The sequence below is a fragment of the Centruroides sculpturatus genome, unplaced genomic scaffold (assembly GCF_000671375.1).
Source record: "Centruroides sculpturatus isolate CEXI.00-Female unplaced genomic scaffold, Cexi_2.0 scaffold95, whole genome shotgun sequence".
Lineage (NCBI taxonomy): Eukaryota > Metazoa > Arthropoda > Arachnida > Scorpiones > Buthidae > Centruroides > Centruroides sculpturatus.
The window spans coordinates 195,409-215,185 of NW_019384621.1; the positions used below are offsets into that span (position 1 = coordinate 195,409).

Sequence of the window (19,777 nt, forward strand, 5' to 3'; positions counted from 1 at the left end):
TAACTGTCAACAATAAGACAATACTGGCCACAGAAAATTCAAATAGATCTGTGGCTACTCTTTGCCAAGGGAATTGAGAAACCAGTTTCATCATTAACAGCTCTATATTTGAAGCTCATGTTGTTTGATAGCAAGTTGGACATCTTTGTACATAAGCTTCAACATCATGAGTCATTCCATGCCAAAATAAAATTTCTCTGGTGTGATGTAGTGACAGATTGACTCTTAGATGACTTTAGTGAATTAATTTTAAATATTTGAGCTTTAAAGTATTAAGAACTATTAAATGTTCTGTCTTGAATAAGAGATCTTTGTATAAAGTTCTTCACTATAATTCCAATACTTGCTCAAATGCTGAGGAACTTCTTTAATTGTTGTGAGCAAACCCTCAAGGATTAAATGCTTTAGCTCCTCTAACTCTTCATTATTATTGGCAGCTGCCAAAATATCTGAGAAACTTATCAATAGGAAAGGAATGTCTAGAACGATTTCAAAAGATTTGTCCTCTTCCTTATCCAAAGGATCATGAATACAGTTGTGACTACAAGCATCTGAAATGAGTATATCTTTACCCTGTTTGTAAATTATCTTAGGCAAATACTGGCACACATCAAAAAACAGCCTCTGTAGTCATGCCAAGGCAGACTGTACTAGCTTTTTTACTATGGTCTGTTTACTAAGCCTGTTCAATAGTCATATGTAACTAAAGTTTTTGTAATTAAATAATACAGAAGCTCTACAATACCTTATATATACAGGCAAGCTCTTTAATACCTTTTTAAGAAGTTTAGAAGTAAACTGAGAGTTAAACTAGATAATTTATATATAAAAGTGTACTATCTATTAGTATATTTTTAAAATAATGTATTATTAGCATGTAATAAAATATAATTGATAATAATAAGAACAAACACTTCTACAACATAATAAAGAAACAAACATTTATAGACTATTTTTGAATTTCAAACTTATATTTTAATCTTAAAGTCTAGTTTTCAAATTCTAAAGTTTCAAGTTGACTATTTTATTTTAGTATTAAACATCCAGGTATAACATAACAAGATTCTAAAGTTTTATCATTTTGTTAATCTTCTCATGTTAAATATATAAAAATTGTATCATAAGTAAACTGTTCTGTTTACAAATTACAATGTACTTTTTAATTATTTAGTATCACTGAATAAAATTTCAAGTAATTTTTAAATTACTTTTAGCTATTTTTGACACACAACATATGAGAATACATTAGAAACATATTGTCTATTCAGCATATAAATTTTTAAATTAATGGAAACAATACAACTAAATGACCACAAATTATAATGTTAAATCAAATATTCAGCATTATTTATTATTCAGGTATATTCAGCCACAAAGTAAATATTCAGTATTCAGCCAAACACTAAACATATGTATTTAATATTCAGATCAAAAACTTCCTCAAAGCCAAACTATTCAGCTGAATAATATAATTTTAGTTTGAAGAGAGAGAGACAGAGAGAAAAAAACAAAATAAAATACAAAATAAAATAATATTATTTAAAATTTCAAATATTTAAAAATATATTGTTTTGAAAAGAAATAAATAATAATAACTTTAAATTACTTTGAGCAAATATAATTTATTAATACTCACAATTTAAGAATAATAAATTGTAATAAAGAAATAATGCTCATTTGCCAATTTTATATTGATAGTAAATTATAACTTTATAGCTTGGAAATGTAATCAATCTGGAATAAAATTGATACTAACTTGTAAGTAAAAAATTATTTTTGCAACAAAAATCAAAACATTCATTGATAAAATAACTTTTTAGAACTACTTATCACAAATAAATATTCAGTTCTGATATATTTTTTAAAAAATTTATATGTATTACTGTAATGAATATTTTAAATTAGTTTTAGAAAATAAATATATGTATTTATGTCCCATATTTTATAGCATACTAGCTTACCCATTGCGCATCGCTGCAATCTCAGGAGAAAGAAAATTCAAGCAAACTCGTTATGATAAAATTCAATTTACATTTTATCATTTTTATTGAAACTTATTATTATTATTCATTTTCATTGGGAAAACATTTCAAAGTGTCATTTCAATTCTATTTATTTATTGGAGTGCTTGTGGATACACGATATTTTTAGTTTTTCCATCTGGTGAGTACACGGATAAATCAGAAGGTTTTCCGACGCATGAGCTGGCCACATACAGTTGTCCATGCGAGAAGCACGGATTCTCCAAATTTAGCCCACACACTTGCAGCGATTGTCAGAAGTGCAATATTACCCATTTTTATATATTTTTTTAAATCCTTTATAATTTTAATTATTTAATTGCTCCTTCCTCTCTTCCTTGGCATGTTGTGAAATTTCTGATAGTTGGATAATAAACCGTTTTATTGTAATTTGTCTTTTTAAATTATTTTGAGTTTATATTAAAAATTGAAAAAGGGGGATCCCTAGACCAGTAAAATAGGCAAATTCCCTCCTACAACTTCAGTTGTTGTTCAGGATATAGTTAAGGTTTTAACAAAGTTCGAGCAAATACATAATTAGCAAAAAATTGTTGAAATAAAGTGATTAAACAAAAATTATTACAAATATCGTAAATAACAGTTCACAAATGCATATATAGAGATATTTTTTGAAGGGGGGAAATGGTCTTCACAATTTGAAATCCATCGATCTCACAATGAAATGCTTGTATACACTCTATTGTAGGATCACGCCATCTATCGTAGGATAAATGTACTATGCCAGAAATGGAGTGTATTAAAAACATCCAAAGCTTCATGGCAATCGTACTATGCCAGAAACCTTTGCGGGAGTATATTAAACAACTTCCCAAAGTTTCACGGCAATCGGATAAATGGTGTGGTAATGCATGAAGGACAGACAGACACAGACACACATTCATTTTTATATATATAGATCAGGGGTGGCCAACCTTTTGCATACCATGCGCTAATTTTTTGATAGACGAGTTCACATGCGCAGTGGCGTACCGTGAGTGTTAGCAGCCGGGGCGGAGAAAAATTTCGGCCACCCCTTATTTAGGTATTTCAATTTATAAGACAAAAATTCAGATTTGCCACAGAACAAGCAATGAAAAATGCAGTTGTAGTGTAGCTACCCGTATAAAATAGTTCTATATGACATCAGTAGTGTACATGAACATGAATGCATCGTGTTACGTACAAGCAAAAAAAAAAGGTCAACAGGTCGATTGCACCGAATTGTGTAAGGAATACACTTACCAAGACACACTGTAAAAAATTAATTTCCTATGTAATATTCATAATTGCAATGAAGCCAAATCTGGCAATGTTGCTCGGAACCGACTGAAGCACCACTTGTAGTCGTCCAATGCGCCAAGTTTGGCGCATGCGCCACGTTTTGGCCACCCCTGATATAGATTATTCAACTATTTCAGCACAGAATATTTAAGGAAAACTAATTAGTGTATTTAAATTATCCCTTGCCTTTGGCACTCAGCCCCAATTTTTTCTTAATGTATTCTGGTTTAAAAAAGTAAAATTAGAATGCACATTCTTATTTATCAGGAGAAAAAAAAAGAGTTTAAAAGAAATAATTTACAGTTAAAATATATCATTAAAATACAGGTATTCCTTGTACAACATGGTACTTCTCAACCCAGTTTCACTCTAACACAATTTGAAAATTGGGAATATCCCCCATACAACACAACTTCTGGTTTTGCTCTAACATGGTTTCGGAAATCCTCCATAGAAAATTTCACATTTTTTAAGTGTAAATTCTGTTATTCAATTATTTTTACTCAAGCAAGCATACATGCTGCCTCAAATCTGCCCATGGATTTTAAAATAATGAAATTTTCGATTTGTTTCATTGGGTTTATTTTAATGAAAACTGATAGCACAATTTTTTCTTCCTTGTCCTAGTTTTCCTATCAACCAAGTGTCATTGTCATTGCTTTCAGATTTTAACTTTTAAGACCCATTATGTTTTGTTTTTATACATTAATCTTCATATTTAGTAAAGTTTATTTAAACATTTTTAGATAAGTGCTATTAAGCTTTTTAACTGTAGATAAGCAATCATTTGTACAATGATGAACAAAATATGGCAGTATCCCAATACTCAAACAATTTGATATTCAAATACAAATTCTGGTAAAAAGTCACTTGGTACTTGACTGAACAAATGTGACCTGTTAGAACAAATTTTCAATTAATAACATATTTTTATTTCATTGTCTATAAAAATTTTTTATGATAAAAATAAAAAATATGAAAATGTTGCTGATACTTCTGATCAAGATCAACAAAAATGTTGAGATGACAACAATACTTTGTAAAAAAGAAAATGCCCTCATTTAACTAAAGTTAATATTAATGCATAATACAACACTTTTAATTGTGATTGTTAGTTAATTATTGATTAAAAATAAATTATCTATTGCTTTAATAAACATATTTCTCTTAGTAACAAAAAAAATAGTATACTTTTGCTAACTTCTGAAACATAATCACATGTTTTGCATTAGTCCTTTGTTTCATATAGCACAGATCTGCATAACATGACACTTTTTCAGAACGTAACTACTGTGTTATATGACGGATACCGGTATTCTACATGAATATGTTAGACTAGATGTTGCTTTTTGGAGAGATTAGTAAAAAGGCAGTTGGATTAACATAACTGGTTGTGTAACAAAAGAACAAAGAGTGCACAAAGATTACACACAGTCTTTACTCACAGAAGGTCAGCACTAGAAAGGATAGAGTGAAATGAGGTCACCTTCCCCGAGGGGTCAAGAGCACCATCAACCTTTTATTATGTCAGAAGAACATTACAAAACATCGCAATCGTTGATTCCAACACACCCCCTCAACGATTGATCATTAATACAATCCAATATCACGAGTAAATTTCTTAACCTTATTCACGTCTAGCGGCTTTGTTAACAAATTGGCCGTCATTCGTTCACTCGGACAATAGATTACAGTAATTTCTCCCAAATTCTTTAAATCACATACAAAATGGTATTTTGTGTCAATATGTTTCATGCGCTGTTGTGCTTTTCCTAATTCTTCATCAATATTTCCTAATTTAAGTTTCTTTTTTTGTCAAATTCAGATAACGAAAGATTCTTTTTATTTCCACCCAATCACTTTCTGAAGGTTTTGTTACTTTTCTCGCTAATAGCGATGTACTTATCGCAATATCTGGATGCGAGTTAGTCACTAGATATAATAAAGATCCAATAGCACTTCTGTATACATTGTTGTTTTTGAATATATCAGGCATTTCATTTCTTCTTAAGTATCCTGTATCCATAGGAATATTAGACAGTCTTGAATCGGATAAGTTAAATTCCCACAATTTATTTTCGATATATCTTTCTTAGTGGAGTAAAAATATTCCATTCTCGTATCTTTCAAATTGTATTCCCAGATAATATTTTAAGTTACCTAAATTCTTGATTTTAAACATTTCTTTCATTTCGGTCTCAAATTCAGTTAACATATGTTCGTCTGTGACCATTGCTATTATGTCATCTACGTGAATTGCTAAATACAAGCATCTTTTATGGCCTCTGGTATAAAGACAGAGATCAGCCACACTTCTTCTAAATCCTTTAGATAGCAATGTTTCATTGAATTTTTTATTCCATTTCTTGTTCCCTTGTTTTCATTTCACATTCTTCTTTTAAATTTGTATTATTAACTATTGTAACTTGTTTTGAATTTTCATTATCATCATGTATATCGATTTCAGAGTCTCTGTGCTTGATGTTTTCCAGAAAGTGAACATTTCTGCTTATTGTTATCTTATCAGTTTTTGTGTCAACTAATCAATAAGCTTTCGATGCTCTCTTGTATCCTACAAAAATTAGTTTTGTGGCTTTAGGTTCTAGTTTCTTTCAATCTTTAGGTTTAATAACATAGGCTGAGCATCCAAAAATTCTTACATGCAAGAGGTTTGACTTCTTTCTATGCCATTTTTCGTATGGAATTGTTTCACTTGTTTTAGTAATTAATCTATTCTGTAGGTAATTTGATTTTATTCACCACTTCTCCCAAGTATTTGTTTGGTAATCCAGCAAATCGTTCGAGACTGCATACTATAATATCAAAAAACTATCTAATACACTAAGCAAAGCGTTCGATTTACATTTTGTTATTTTTATTTGCTTTATTTTTCTTGAGAAAGGTCTTTTAACAAGACCAAAAACGTTAGAAATTTTTCTTATAAACTCCGGCTGCAAGATAAGGTGTATTAGTAAGTTTTTTGGTAATCCAGCATCAATTAATTAAACATGCATCTTGTCATTTCTGTCAGTTATCTATTTTTCCTTTCTGCTACTCCATTTTGTTGCGGTGAGGAAGTGCCGTAGTTTCCCATAGAATGCCTTCATTTTTAAACATCTGTAAGTTGGTACTTGAAAATTCACCTCCTCTGTTCGATCTGATTCGTTGAGGTATTCTTCCAAATTTTGTTTGTATATATTTAACATATTCCTTTATTTGATGAGGCCTTTCTTCTTAAGTGTTCCTCAAGTAATTTATTACATACTAATTCCTGAGTTAAATCTTCTTCTGGACAAGTCTCTAGTGCTGTTATTAAAGTGTTATAACTGTCTGGCAAGCTACTAAGTAATAATGCTATCTTTAATTTCTCAGCTAGAGTTTCTCCCAGTGCTGTAAGACGATCAACCAATTCCTCCATGTTGGCCAAGTGTATCTCCATGTCACCGCTTTCTTCTAGTTTTAAATTGCAAATTTTCTTCAATAGGTAAACTTTATTTGATAGTGTAGACTTAACATGGTGTTTCCTTATGGCTTCCCAAGTTCCTTTAGCTGTAGTTTCCTTTCTTACTAATGGCAGTTGATTGTCTTCCATCAGGAGGCCTATCATGGTGCGCGCCTTTCCGTTCTTTGTTAACCAAGATGAGTCAGGATCTGAGGGTATTTCCTTTTTTATTACATCCCATAATTCGTCTTTTATCAACAGCAATTCCATCTTATATTTCCAAATGTGATAGTTGTTGTTGTTCAATTTAGTGATGGCAACGTAACTTTTATCCGCCATTGTGAAATCCTTTGTGTTCTCGCCGAATATTCTTCTTACGTAAGTTTCTTGAATTTACCTTTTTTTTTTNTCAGGCATTTCACTATCCTGTCCTCCATCCAGCATCACCATGCACCAAACATCGATTTGTCCTCCTTTTTGGGGTGTGATGTAAAATGTGTACAAAAATAGTTCAGTTGTCACTTCGAATGAACTGAGGAAGCTGGTTAATGTTTCCACCACTTTGATCTAGTGGCACTTTGGCCATTTTCTTTGTTAAGAGACTAAAGAATTTCACAAGTGTTTACAAATGGTCACAAATGTATGGTTGAGGGCATGGCAAAGATGAAAGGTCTAACCAATCATCTTTGGACTTTGGCAGAATTGTCGTTTTAACTGGACAGAAGTTGCATGTGCGGCTGGCGAGGTAGAGGAGGTTAGAGTTATTAAAATTTGGAAGCAGACTGTTGCTGACCCCTAGAAGAAGAGACATTTTCTTTACAAGTTGCTTCAACTAAGTGCCGACGCCTGTGTCTTTCCTAGCTCATTCGATGGCCTCATATTCGATGGCATCACCAAATTTTTTTTTCCATTTTTTATTTATACATGTATGTATTAAAAAAAAGGAAAGCACAGGGGGTCAACAGGATGCGCGGGGGCTACCCCCAACAGTGTCCTCCTTTTTAAGCATTGGGTGACGGCCACCCTACTTCTGGTCCTTCTGGGCTACCCTGCATCAGATGTTTATATATAGTTAATTGAGGTCTCCTGCCCCTAATCTTGCCATATCTAGTCTTGAATTTCATTTATCTAACACTGTCCTCAAGATTACGGATGGGCAGACAAACAGACAGACAACAGTGGGAATTTATAAGTCTACAATTTTTTCAAATTGCAGTGCAATAAATTCCTAATAATGATTCAAGATCTTCAACACATACTATAGAAAAGGGCTTCATACATTTATAGAAAGGGCATCATACATTTTGCAAGAAGCTTCAAACTATGAATTAACATTGAAACAGCACTTCCACTAGGTGGCACCAATTGCAGTTAGGGGAAGCTTAGCCTTGAAAGTAAAAACATTCTTTGTTTTCAAGGCCAAAGTTTAGTCAACCTACAACAAAGTTGCTTGGAACAATGAACAAATATCATTCATTAATTTCTTTTATATTTGCAGAATATACTATAACTCATAAATTTTCTTTTATTTGTAAATAATGGAATTTAAGGCTGCTTTGGTGATTAGGAAAAGGGTAATCCAGACAGAAAGGGGAAGGAAGACAAGTGCCGCTGGCCCACATAATCCTTGTAATTTCTCCTTTTCTCTTATTCTAGTCTCCTGTAGTTTTAAAATAGGTTAAGGAATTGCAAATTAAACAAAAGTTGAATTTGCAATTCCTTGGCTTTGTTTACCTGTTATATACATTTCCCTCCCCATTCTGCAGAGTTTATTGATCTAGGCAATAAAGCAAACAGCAACCATAAATAAAAGAGAAAGACAGAGAAAGTTATAGAAATACCCACAAAAAATAACAGTATCTAAATATATGATATTTTCTTATAATATATAGCAGTGACTCTCACACAGACATGAAAACAGACTTCTCATTAATATTGACATTTTTAAAAAAACATTTTGTTTCTTTTAAAATGTGTTACTAAATAATCTAATCTAAATTATATAATAATTATTATTAATACTATTTTATGTTAAACCATATCTCTTCCTCAGTTTGCATTTGTAAAATATTGCAAATCTGATTATTAGATTGTGACTAATTTTTTATGCAGAAATTTGATCTCAAAATACAAAAAAGTTGGCCATCCCAGTTATATGCCATAAAATATGGTAATTTAAAAGAACTTATATTGTATATACCATGTGTATTGTGGTTCTTTTGAATCTCGGCCAGTTGATATAGAAATTCCATCATCATCTTGAGTAACATGAAGTGAGACTTTCTCCTCTGTACAAAAAAAAATTTATTAAATATTTAAAGAAAAGAAAAACATTTATCTCATTAAAAAATGTATAATAAAATACAGTAACAAAAATTTTCTTCTAGATAACAAATTTCATTATAATTTTATGAAAACCTTAATATTTTTATATAAAGAATATTTTGAATGTCCATAAAATTACACATTTTTGAAATCGAAATTTAACTAAAATAAAAAAAATGTCCAACTGTATGAAATAGACTAATTTAATAATTGAAGATGCTTTCACAAAATAATAAGATTCACATAACTTGATTCATAGTTCAGACTATATAATAGAACCATTTATTTTTATTTTATGGAATTAAAAACTGCTTATAAAGTTTTATTTGCACAAAAAAATTTTAATTCTTTATCTACCTAACTTTATCATTGAAATACAAAAATAAAAATTAGATACACAGTTAAGAAATCATACACAATAGAGTCATGATAGTTCAAGGTTCTGTATAGTTTGAAGCACTACTACCCTTAAGCCAAAGTACATGTACTCAATCAAAACATATAAAACTTATATACTTGGATAATTTAAATCAAATGTGTAATGAGATACAATACACTGAAATTGTAAACACACTGAAAAGTCTAACATTGGCTTTCAATCTACTGCATTGTGAAATAAATGTTGTGAATATCATGAAAGTCGTGTGATGTCCTAGTTCTAATTATAGCTGAACTTGATTATAATGACATTCAAAGGACCATCTTATTTATGTCATTATAACTGGGCTTAAGTTATAGCTGGGTTCTAATGTTTCTGAGCTAAGCATGTAAAAATACAGTATGACAACTGTATGCATTAATGCACTTATACTTTATTACACTACACATTATACATTACACATTCATTGCTTTTAATGCTTAAAAACGTCAGTAATTTTGCTTTGAGTCTTTGGCATTTTTCAATACATGTTATTTAAATCATTCTGGAGATGGGAAAAGAATAGCAAATATCATGTCTTCTGTTTGGGAAGAAGGTTTGAAGAATCAAGTTTTTTTTTAAGTGGAAATTGTTTCATTTAGCATAGGAACAGGTTTCAAATTTACAAACTCTTTATAGTTATCATAACCATTTTCCATATCATCATAATTGCTAGCTTCCTCTTGCACTTCCACTAAGATATCAGCATCAGAGTTTGTTGCACTGGTTATAATGTCATTGTTTGAATATATTGTTGCATCTCCCTCTGCATTTGAGATAATTTCAGTATTGATCTCATCGTACCATTCAGGTTCTTTGGAGTCCAAGCTTGTAGCTGCATCTAAAAATTTTGTGTGATGGAAGCAGTTTCCAATTGTTTCCGGCATAAATTGATTCCATGTTATGGATAAACATCTTATAGCATCCAGGAGAGAAACTCTATTCTGGCCTCTGTTTTCAAAGCCCTGTATTACTTGTATCAAAATTAACTTTCTATAGTGGCATTTAAGATTCCAAATTACACCTCGGTCCTTAGGCTGAAGCACAATTGTAGTGTTTGGTGAAAGAAACACAAGTTTAATGTTACTCAGTTTGTGTTCTATTTTTAGGTATGCGGGGCAATAATCCAGCATGAGTAGAATCTTATGACACTTACCTTGCAGTTTTTGATTCCAGGAAATCAATTCTTCCTCAAACAGTTGAGACATCATCCATGAATTTTTGTTTGTGAAATAACACACAGGAAGAGATTTCATGTTTTTAAAACATCAAGGATTTTTAATTTTCCTATCACCATCAATTCTCTTTTCTCATTGCCATTAACATTAGCAACAACTAGAACTGTGATTTGTTCCTTTGACAATTTTCCACCAGCACACTTTTCTCCCTTGAATTTTAAAGTATAATCAGGGTATAAGTCTATAAAACAATTTAGTCTCATCTCAATTAAAAATAATTGAATCATTAAATCCTTCACGAGGCTTAGGCCAATCATTTTGTAACCAGTCGGTTGTAGACTGCAAGTTTACTTCAGCCAATTCTCTGCAAACTTTACCAAATGTAATGTTATGACAATGTTTAAATCGATCAATCCAACTATTGTTGCAAGTAAAGTTTTTTTATTCCCAGCAACTTTGCAATTCTTTGATTTTAACTTTTAAGATTGGGCCATTAATTGGAATTTTTAGGCTCCACTGCTTTGTGAACCACTTTATGGTTGCATGATCCAAATCTTCATATATAGATTTCATTACCTTTTTAATATTCATACTTGATTCATCAAATGCTTTCTGTATTTTCTTGCAGTCTTTCCAGATTGTGCATACAGTTGAGTTGATCAGGTCAAAGTCCTTACAAATCATAATCTTTATTGTACCTCCTTCAATTTGTTTTATGATGGAAATTTTATCATCAATGGAAAGATTTTTACACTTTGCCATTTTTAACATTCTACTTTTCTGAATATTGTACTGTCTACTGTAACAAACATTTGCAGAAATGACTAACCATTAAAGGAAGAAAATTCTTTAATGAACCTTCCTTGACTGATTTTTTCACAGAGTTATTAGCCAATAGAATACAAATCTGGACTGAGCATTGGGATGAATATAAAATTAGATTCACTTTAACTTTTAACCAGTGTGTATTGCAATTAAATCTTGTAAATCAAATGTTTTCTTAACCCTTCTAGGGGTTAAGAAAACATTTACAATTAAAAGATGCCTGAAAAAGAACTCAAAAGGGGTTAAGAAAATGTTCGATCTGCAAGATTTAATCATAATACACACCAATTAAAGGTTGAAGTGAGTCTAATTTTATAGCCAATAGAAACACTCCAGTGGACCTAAAAGATTTTGTAGCAACCTGTTTCCAATTAGCAGGACTGCATTTATGCATTTTTTCACTGAAAGCTTTTTGTACTGAAACTAAACTATAGTAACTGCTATAAAACACATAAGAAAAACTGATAACATACTACTAAATTCTTTCCTTAAAGATAGGCTAAAACATCAATCTAAATGTTGAAAAATATGGAAAATTTTGTTCAAACCTTCTTTGTAGAACTTAGTAAGCAATTCTCCAGTAGCTTTTTATTATAGCTGAGTTGTCATTATAACTGGTGCCATTATAACCTTGATAACAACTAACATTTTCAATCCTTCAGCTGGATCTTTTTCAAGTCGAACATAAACATTGCATTTTTTTAAAATGTTCTGTTAATTGAATATGTCTCCAGGTTAAATTTGCTGCATGACATTATTGTTATAATGTGAGGCACAAGAATTAAATCCATTTCAAATTAATATTTTTTCAAATTTTTTATTTTTATGTTTAAAAGTTACAACGATGTCACTTTATAACAATGACATCATATGCAGTAAATTTAACCTAGAGATGAATTTGAATAACATAACATTTAAATAAAAAAACAACATTTATGTTTGACCTGAAGAAGATCCAGATGAAAGATCAAAAATGTTAATCATTATCAAGATAATAAACTACTGGAGAATTGTTTAGAAAATTCTACAAAAAAAAATTTGGAGCTACTTCCACTCCATTATTAATAAAGTGTGAGTAGAAAATCTTGTTGTTATAATCAAGTTTCAATATTATTATAACAGGGTAAAATATAATGTTAAACTATAGGACTCTAGCCGGACCCTCAATATTTTATCATTATAGCTGAGTTGTCATTATAACTGGTGCCATTATAACCAAGTTCAACTGTATTTCTAACCACAAAAAGCAAATAGGGCTCACAGTATGCAACAGTTAGTTTGGAAGAATAACAGAGCAATTTTCTTTCTATTTCTTTACCCATTTGTTTTAAATGAATAATATTTAACAGACAAAGAACATTTGGTATTGCAGTTTATGAAAAAAGACCTTTTGGTCTGCATGATCCTAGATTTGAAATTTGTTTCTGTGTATTTTCATCAGTAACATTGATGGGTACAATACATGATTGGAAGATAATACAAATATACTGTACTGTACTTACTATTGTTGTTTTCATTTTCTAAATAATGAGCTGTAGGCAGTGGTGTAGCATGGATGTCAGCCGCCCGGAGCAGAGAAAATTTCGCCACTCCCTTATTTAGGTATCTCAATTTAAAAGACTAAAATTCAATTTCGTCACAGAATAAGTAATGAAAAATTCCATGCTCATTTCAATAGGTCTGAATCGTAGGTGCAACAAAAATATGAAATGAAATTATTCAAATTTTTACAAGATATTATTATTATTTATTGTGAAATTTTGCCACCCCTAAAAGTGCCACCCCCACTGCCCCCACTATGGTATGCCACTGACTGTAGGTGTACTCATTCATTCCTAATTTTCTGCAAAATCTTCTGAACTGTTTTGTTTACATTCATCTGGCTCTTGCATTCTCAAAATCAAGTTTTTTTAGCTATTGTCCATTTGAAAAATCATTCTATTTTATTTTTTTTAGTGGTCTTTTTTAATTTTATCATCCTTTTCTTTTTGCAATGTTCTCTTCTAAAACCCACTTAAATAGGACTCATTTTGTATGTCAAAAAAATTGTATGTCTCAAACTGTGTGTCATAAAATATACTGCTGGCCAAGTAAAATGCAACACCATGTAGGACTCCAGATATTGCAGGTGTTGCATTTTACTTGGCCAGCAGTGTAAATAAAATTACCAAGTTCTCTGGCATAAGAAAGTAAAAATAATCTTGTATAAAACTTATTAATACCACTTGTTCTTATTGAAGGCAGGAGACTTTAACTTTTCAGTGACTTTCTCTTTATTCTAACTTACACAATTTAAAATAAACAATAGTTTGAAATTCCTTGAATTTAAATTCACATGATTCTTGATACATTCAGACAAGCACTTTGCTTTCATTACCAAGTAAATGCTATATATCAGTCAAAAACCAGCAGATTGTATTTAATGTGCTGGCCACATAGATGAGTTATCAATGATTTGTCTAATTTTGAAAATCTCATAACATCAGATAGAAAATATAATTGAAAATAATATTTATATTCAAAATAATTATTTGTGCATTTTCATTTATTTATACATTCTAAAAGAAATTAACTATAAGTTTTTAATTAAAATTGCTTTGCAGTTTGGTAGTTGACTTATCATCTTTTATTCAGGGTAGTGTTAGATCATTTTAATATTGGCTATATGTTACAAAGTTAGAATCTATGTATTAAAAATGTAGAATTTTGTGCAGATAGTTTGTTATTTGTTCTGTTTCAGTTGAAATTGTTGTCAGTTTATTTTACTGGGTCAGGATGCTATGTCCTTATTGTAACCTTTGACATTAAACTGTGGCATTCCAATCAAGTGTTGGGATGAGAATGAAAGTTAGTGGTCAGTCTTTTCTCTGTTGTGAATCACTCTAAATCATTCTACTATATTCTGTTCATTACTTTGTTTTTATATGTGTGAAACCAACATAATTATGTGCAATAAACATACTTAAGTTTCAATTATTTGAGTGTAACAAACATAAAAATGTCTTCCAGTTATGGGCCCCAAAGATTACTAGGCCCCCACATTGAAGGGGTTTGTGGGGATGATTGTTACAGCCCTGCACTTGCCCCATATTGTACAGAACATCGTGTATTTTAAGTATAATACATGATGTGCAATATATTATTAGTATTTATATAATAATAAATAATATCATTATAATANTTTATAATAATATTAATATAATATTATTATAAAATAAACATAACATTATTTAATGTCTTTATTTATTAGTGTTTTTCATTGTATGTGCAATACATTCCATTTACTTTGAGTTTTCAATAGTTTGAGGAGTGTCTCATATCTATTCAACTTGAACTATTGAGACTCTACTGTATAGGTGAGTGCATTACTATTATTTGCAACATTAAAGAGAATTGAGTTCTTTTTTTTATCAAACTAAAATCCAATTATTGAAAACATAAGAAATAAATGTCATCAAATTTGCAAAATTACATGAATTGCAGAAATAATCATAGCATCAACTATCTACAAGACAAGCCTTATGTAATATGGTGCCCCAGGACAAGAGTATGTTTTGAAACTCCAAATTCAAGTTCATCCCTGAATAAAAATTCTGGAAACAGGTTTGAATAAGAACATTTTAACTAAAATTATACAGGTTAGGTTAAAACCTTTTATTGATAGTCAATATAAAAAAAATCTTTCAATTTTAAATATAAGATAATTGCACTTTCATTTGAGTGAAAGTTGTAATTGTTTTTGATCAGTCAATCTTCTGACCAATGCCTTTTACTTTTGACAATACAGCTAATGAAAACACTCTATTGTCAGTCATTGTTGGTCTGAGATAAGTTTAGTGCATATCTCTAGAGTTTTTTCATAGTTTGTGTTTCATTTTTCCCCCTTTATCTATTATTTTACTTTATTTTTTTCTTTTGCATTTTCTTTTTAAGTAAAGCCAAATGATCTGCAAGATTATATCAAGCTATAATATGGCTGCTAATAATAATTAAATATTAAGTAATTTTGCCTACAGTTAAGCATTAGGGCTCTTAATGAATTTAATAACTATAAATAAATTAATATTTAATTTTTAATTTATAAAGTTTTGGAAGAAAATAATCAGCCTGGAATAGGACTCAAACACACAACTTCTGTATATCATGCAGATGCATTACCAGTTAAATACTCAAACCTCTGTATGATCTTTGTATCTAGAACTGACAACTCATCCACATGCTATGTAGCTTGTGTCTCACATGTTGCAAGTTGAGTCCCACTTATAAAAAATATAAAAATTTCTTTTGCCCACTGAACTTTGTCTCCTGATTAAAACAAATTTGATTATAAGACAAAAAGAGTTTACTGTTTAATAGTCATAATTGTAATACTATTGTATATACTACTAGTATGTATACTACTAGTATGCTTTCTGCATTTATAAAGTGTGTTCTTACCAGGGATAAACCCGATTGTCAACCAGGGATTAGCAACCTGTTTTGCAAGGAAAAAGTCAATTTTTCAAAATTTCAATATAAATCAAATTACCAAGATCTACAGGATGTACTGCATATAAATGAAAAATACATTTAAAAATACAACTGTAAAATATTTCAAATATATCTATCTATTTCTTAATTCATGATGATATCTATCATAAGATGCAAACATGATATGTTATGTTGATCAATTTTCAGTTAATGAAATTTAGGAAGAAAAAATATTTAAAATAAAATGACATTCAAAGAAAACATAATAAATATTTTAAATTAAATTTATAGGATAATCTTTTCTAAGATTACTACATAGAAACACAGTTGGCAAAATGTAAATTTTTTACTTTTCATTATCACTACACTTTTTTATTTAACACTACACTTTTTTTATTCAAATTAATTCTGAATTTATTTATATTGTGGTTCTATTCACTCTTTGCATTTTTTATGAATCTATTTTATATATTTATTTATTGACTTTTGTGTTTGGGCTTGATTGTCCAAACATGCTTAGAAGAACTGATATTTAAAGTGAGCTTCAACAAAGCAGAATTTTCTTATATATAAAATACTTTTTAAAACTATTATTATTATATATACTATAATAAAATATTATATTATGCATAAAATATTTACATATTTCATTTGATCTTTGACATTCATGCCATATATATTAATCAATCATATTAAGAAAATGCATTCTCCTAGTGTTTATATTATGAATTATTTAACTCTGATATCTGAAATGTTAAATAATAACTAATTGTTGTTATTGAATATGTTAATAAAATATTGACATCATTAATTTATTAATAAAAATAATATAAAATAAATTTTTTAATTGATATTTAGTGAAATAGTTTTCTTATAAAATCTTTTATATTACATTCATAATACTTTACATTTTAATATTACTTTTCCATTAGCATTTCAGTTCCTCATTGTATCAAAAACAAAAATATAATATAGTAAATTTTGCATTTAAAATACTATTTTTGATAAACATTTCTTAAAAACTTATATTAATTATTAAGAACATAATTTATTTACTATATACAATTAATTCTCATGTCTACAAAACTGATGCTATACAATTTCATGTGCATTTGATCTAGATCATGGATGGCCAACCTGCAGCACGTGTGCCACAGTGTCGCACAAAGTTTTAACAGTGGTGTGCAAAGACTTATTGAAAATTTAAAAATTTGAAATAATAATAATGTCATCTTCAGGAATTTTGTCAAAATCTGTAAAACCCTACTCATACACTACTGAATACAACAGTGCTGGAAAGTGGCACTGCTTAACACCAGTACAACGATGCAGTAAGACAGCGTGGTCATGGGACAAGTCCAATGATTTGAGTTGCCTTGCTTTGGTGCCATTGTGTCTTGCTATGGTTGTTCATTCTTGAGCGAGAGCACAACCTGTACTGGTTAATTGTTATCCACCTGAAATCCAAATTGAAATTATTGACCTACAGCATCATACTATATTAAAAAGCAAATATAAGGAACTTATTCCAACTGCAAGTGATCCAAATTATATTGAATTTTGGAAATTTGTACCAACAAGCAATTTTCCAAATTTACACAATTTGGCTGTCAGATATTGTTGTAGGTTTGGATCAACATATGTTTGTGAACAAATATTTTCTATTATGAACATAAAAAAATCAAAATATCGTTCAAGATTTACTGATATGCACATACTGTAAAACACCTAATTTTGTTAGCATCTTCAAGAACTAATCCTAATATAGATGGCTTGGTAAAAAAACTACAAATTTAAAAGCCACATTAATTAAGTACTGACTGTTTAATAATTATTTAGATTTAAATGTTTCAAGTTATTCATTTTTATTTTATACATAGCATAACTGACCAAACCTTTAAAAATGTTTATTAACAATAAAAACTAAGTTTGTACTTTTATTTTATTTATTATATTATTTTTTAAATCGCCACTACTCAGACTTACATGGAAAAAAAAGTGCTATTAGTATAAAAATCCCATAATCAGCCTATAAATAGCATTTTTTCACCTTTTTATATTTTTAGTATGTTGGAAAAGTTGGAAGTGGAGCACAATTTTTTTTTTTTTTAGATAGTGGCACCCTTTCCAAAAAGGTTGGCCACCCCTGATCTAGATCCTGTAAGTATAGTTTATGGATGGGAGTTGACATTGAAGCCATGCAATTTCTGCAACTGTCTACCCTTATTTTATTTATGGTAGATAAAAATTTAGAACAATAAATCAAAAAATTTGCTAATGAAGTTAAAAATATACTTAAAAAATAATAAATTTAATAATTTGACTAACTTGTAACTGCAATATTTCCCATTGTAACATCTTGCCCTTCACTATTTACAGCAACACATGAATACTTTCCAGCATCTGACAGTGTAACTGAATCCATAATCAATTCATAAACTCCTTTAATTGTGGAAATAATTTTTATTCTGTTATCTTGTTTTAATTCAGTTTCATTTTTATAACTGAAATTTTAAAAATATTTTATTTAGTAACATTTATTTATATTTTAAAAACAATAATGTATTAAAAAATTTAATAAAACAGTACAAGGTAACTGTTGGCTCTGGAACACCATCTACTGTGATTGTAAATCTTGCATTGGTGTTTTCAATTAACCGTGAATCCATTAACTTCTCTTTAAAACGGGGTGCATAAGGTAATGTTGAACCTCCTGGACTTTTTGGACGCTGTACATCTGTTTCTAAAATTAAAAAGATTAATATTCTCATTATCTGACATATTAATTCAGATCACATATCATAAATATTTATATTATTGAGATTCTTTAACTATATTTTCCATATTCTCAAGACTGTTTAATCAAAATAAATAAATTGGTAAATAGCTTATTGTCCTTATATTACAATATGAATACTGTAATATAAGTTTTGGCTCACTAAGTTTGGATCACTTAGTAACATGAATACTTTCCAGCATCTGACAGTGTAACTGAATCCATAATCAACAACTAGATTCCATAGAGCCAAAACTGTGAAGTTTTGGCTCTATGGAAGACTGTTTTCACTGTTTTCACTGTTGACATTGTTGGCAAATCACACAGAAATGGGTGAACACAGGTTTATTATAATAATTATATGCATTTCAGACAGTCTATCTGTCCCTCTTCAGCCATGCTTGTTATGATTTGATCAGTTTACAGGAGTCTAAAATACAATGATAACCTGCTTGTATTTTATATTCCTGTAAACCAACCAAATTGTAACATCCATGGCTGAAGAGGGACAGATAGACTGTCCAAAATGCATAACATCATTATGTAAGGAACCAAGTCCGAACGTTATTTTTATTTACTTTTATTTTGCTTATTATTCTATTTTTTGTTTGGGGCTTATGTTTTGTTAGGATGAAGGTTTCCTCACCATTCACCTTAGTAACTTAAAAAAATAGAAGAAAAACAAACTCACCGACGAAAGAAAAGCGCCGTAGAAAAACTCGCGCACACTTTCGCTTCCTGAGCGGAAAAAAGTAAGTCTGCACCGAGGAAAGGGGGAGACCCCACAAGCACAAATTAGGGATTCGCTAAACCTTAAAGAATAAAAAAATGTCCCGAAAATTGTGAAAAAAAATAATGTAAAAGGTTAGAGAGTATTGTCGGAAAATAGGCTGCCAGACAAACGAAAAAAGTTTATTGTTAGCGTTAAGTATGTAAATGAGGAGAGTGATCTCATTCAGAATTGTGACGTCACCTCACACTATAAAGCCTCTAACTCAAGTGAAAACGAACGAGGTGAATTCCTGATAGCAACGAGCTTTG

At 29.9% G+C, this 19,777-nt stretch overlaps 2 protein-coding genes across 2 annotated transcripts in view; both read right to left on the reverse strand.

The window, feature by feature from the left end:
• Positions 1 to 19,777, reverse strand: part of LOC111625482 (muscle M-line assembly protein unc-89-like) — a 230,921-nt gene that overhangs the window by 152,323 nt on the left and 58,821 nt on the right. Inside the window, exons 6-8 of the mRNA XM_023368634.1 lie at positions 18,550 to 18,703; positions 18,289 to 18,464; positions 8,945 to 9,032 (exon numbers count right to left, since the gene is read on the reverse strand). Coding sequence (XP_023224402.1) covers positions 8,945 to 9,032; positions 18,289 to 18,464; positions 18,550 to 18,703 — 418 coding nt within the window. The remainder of the gene's footprint in view (positions 1 to 8,944; positions 9,033 to 18,288; positions 18,465 to 18,549; positions 18,704 to 19,777) is intronic.
• Positions 9,408 to 10,736, reverse strand: LOC111625462 (tigger transposable element-derived protein 2-like). Its single transcript, XM_023368614.1, has one exon. It carries the CDS (start codon positions 10,696 to 10,698, stop codon positions 10,066 to 10,068), a length of 633 nt encoding a protein of 210 aa, XP_023224382.1. The 5' UTR covers positions 10,699 to 10,736; the 3' UTR covers positions 9,408 to 10,065.

Bases quoted from the DNA above. Each gene is read 5' to 3' on its own strand.
- LOC111625462 (XM_023368614.1), bottom strand. From the start codon at position 10,698: ATGATGTCTCAACTGTTTGAGGAAGAATTGATTTCCTGGAATCAAAAA.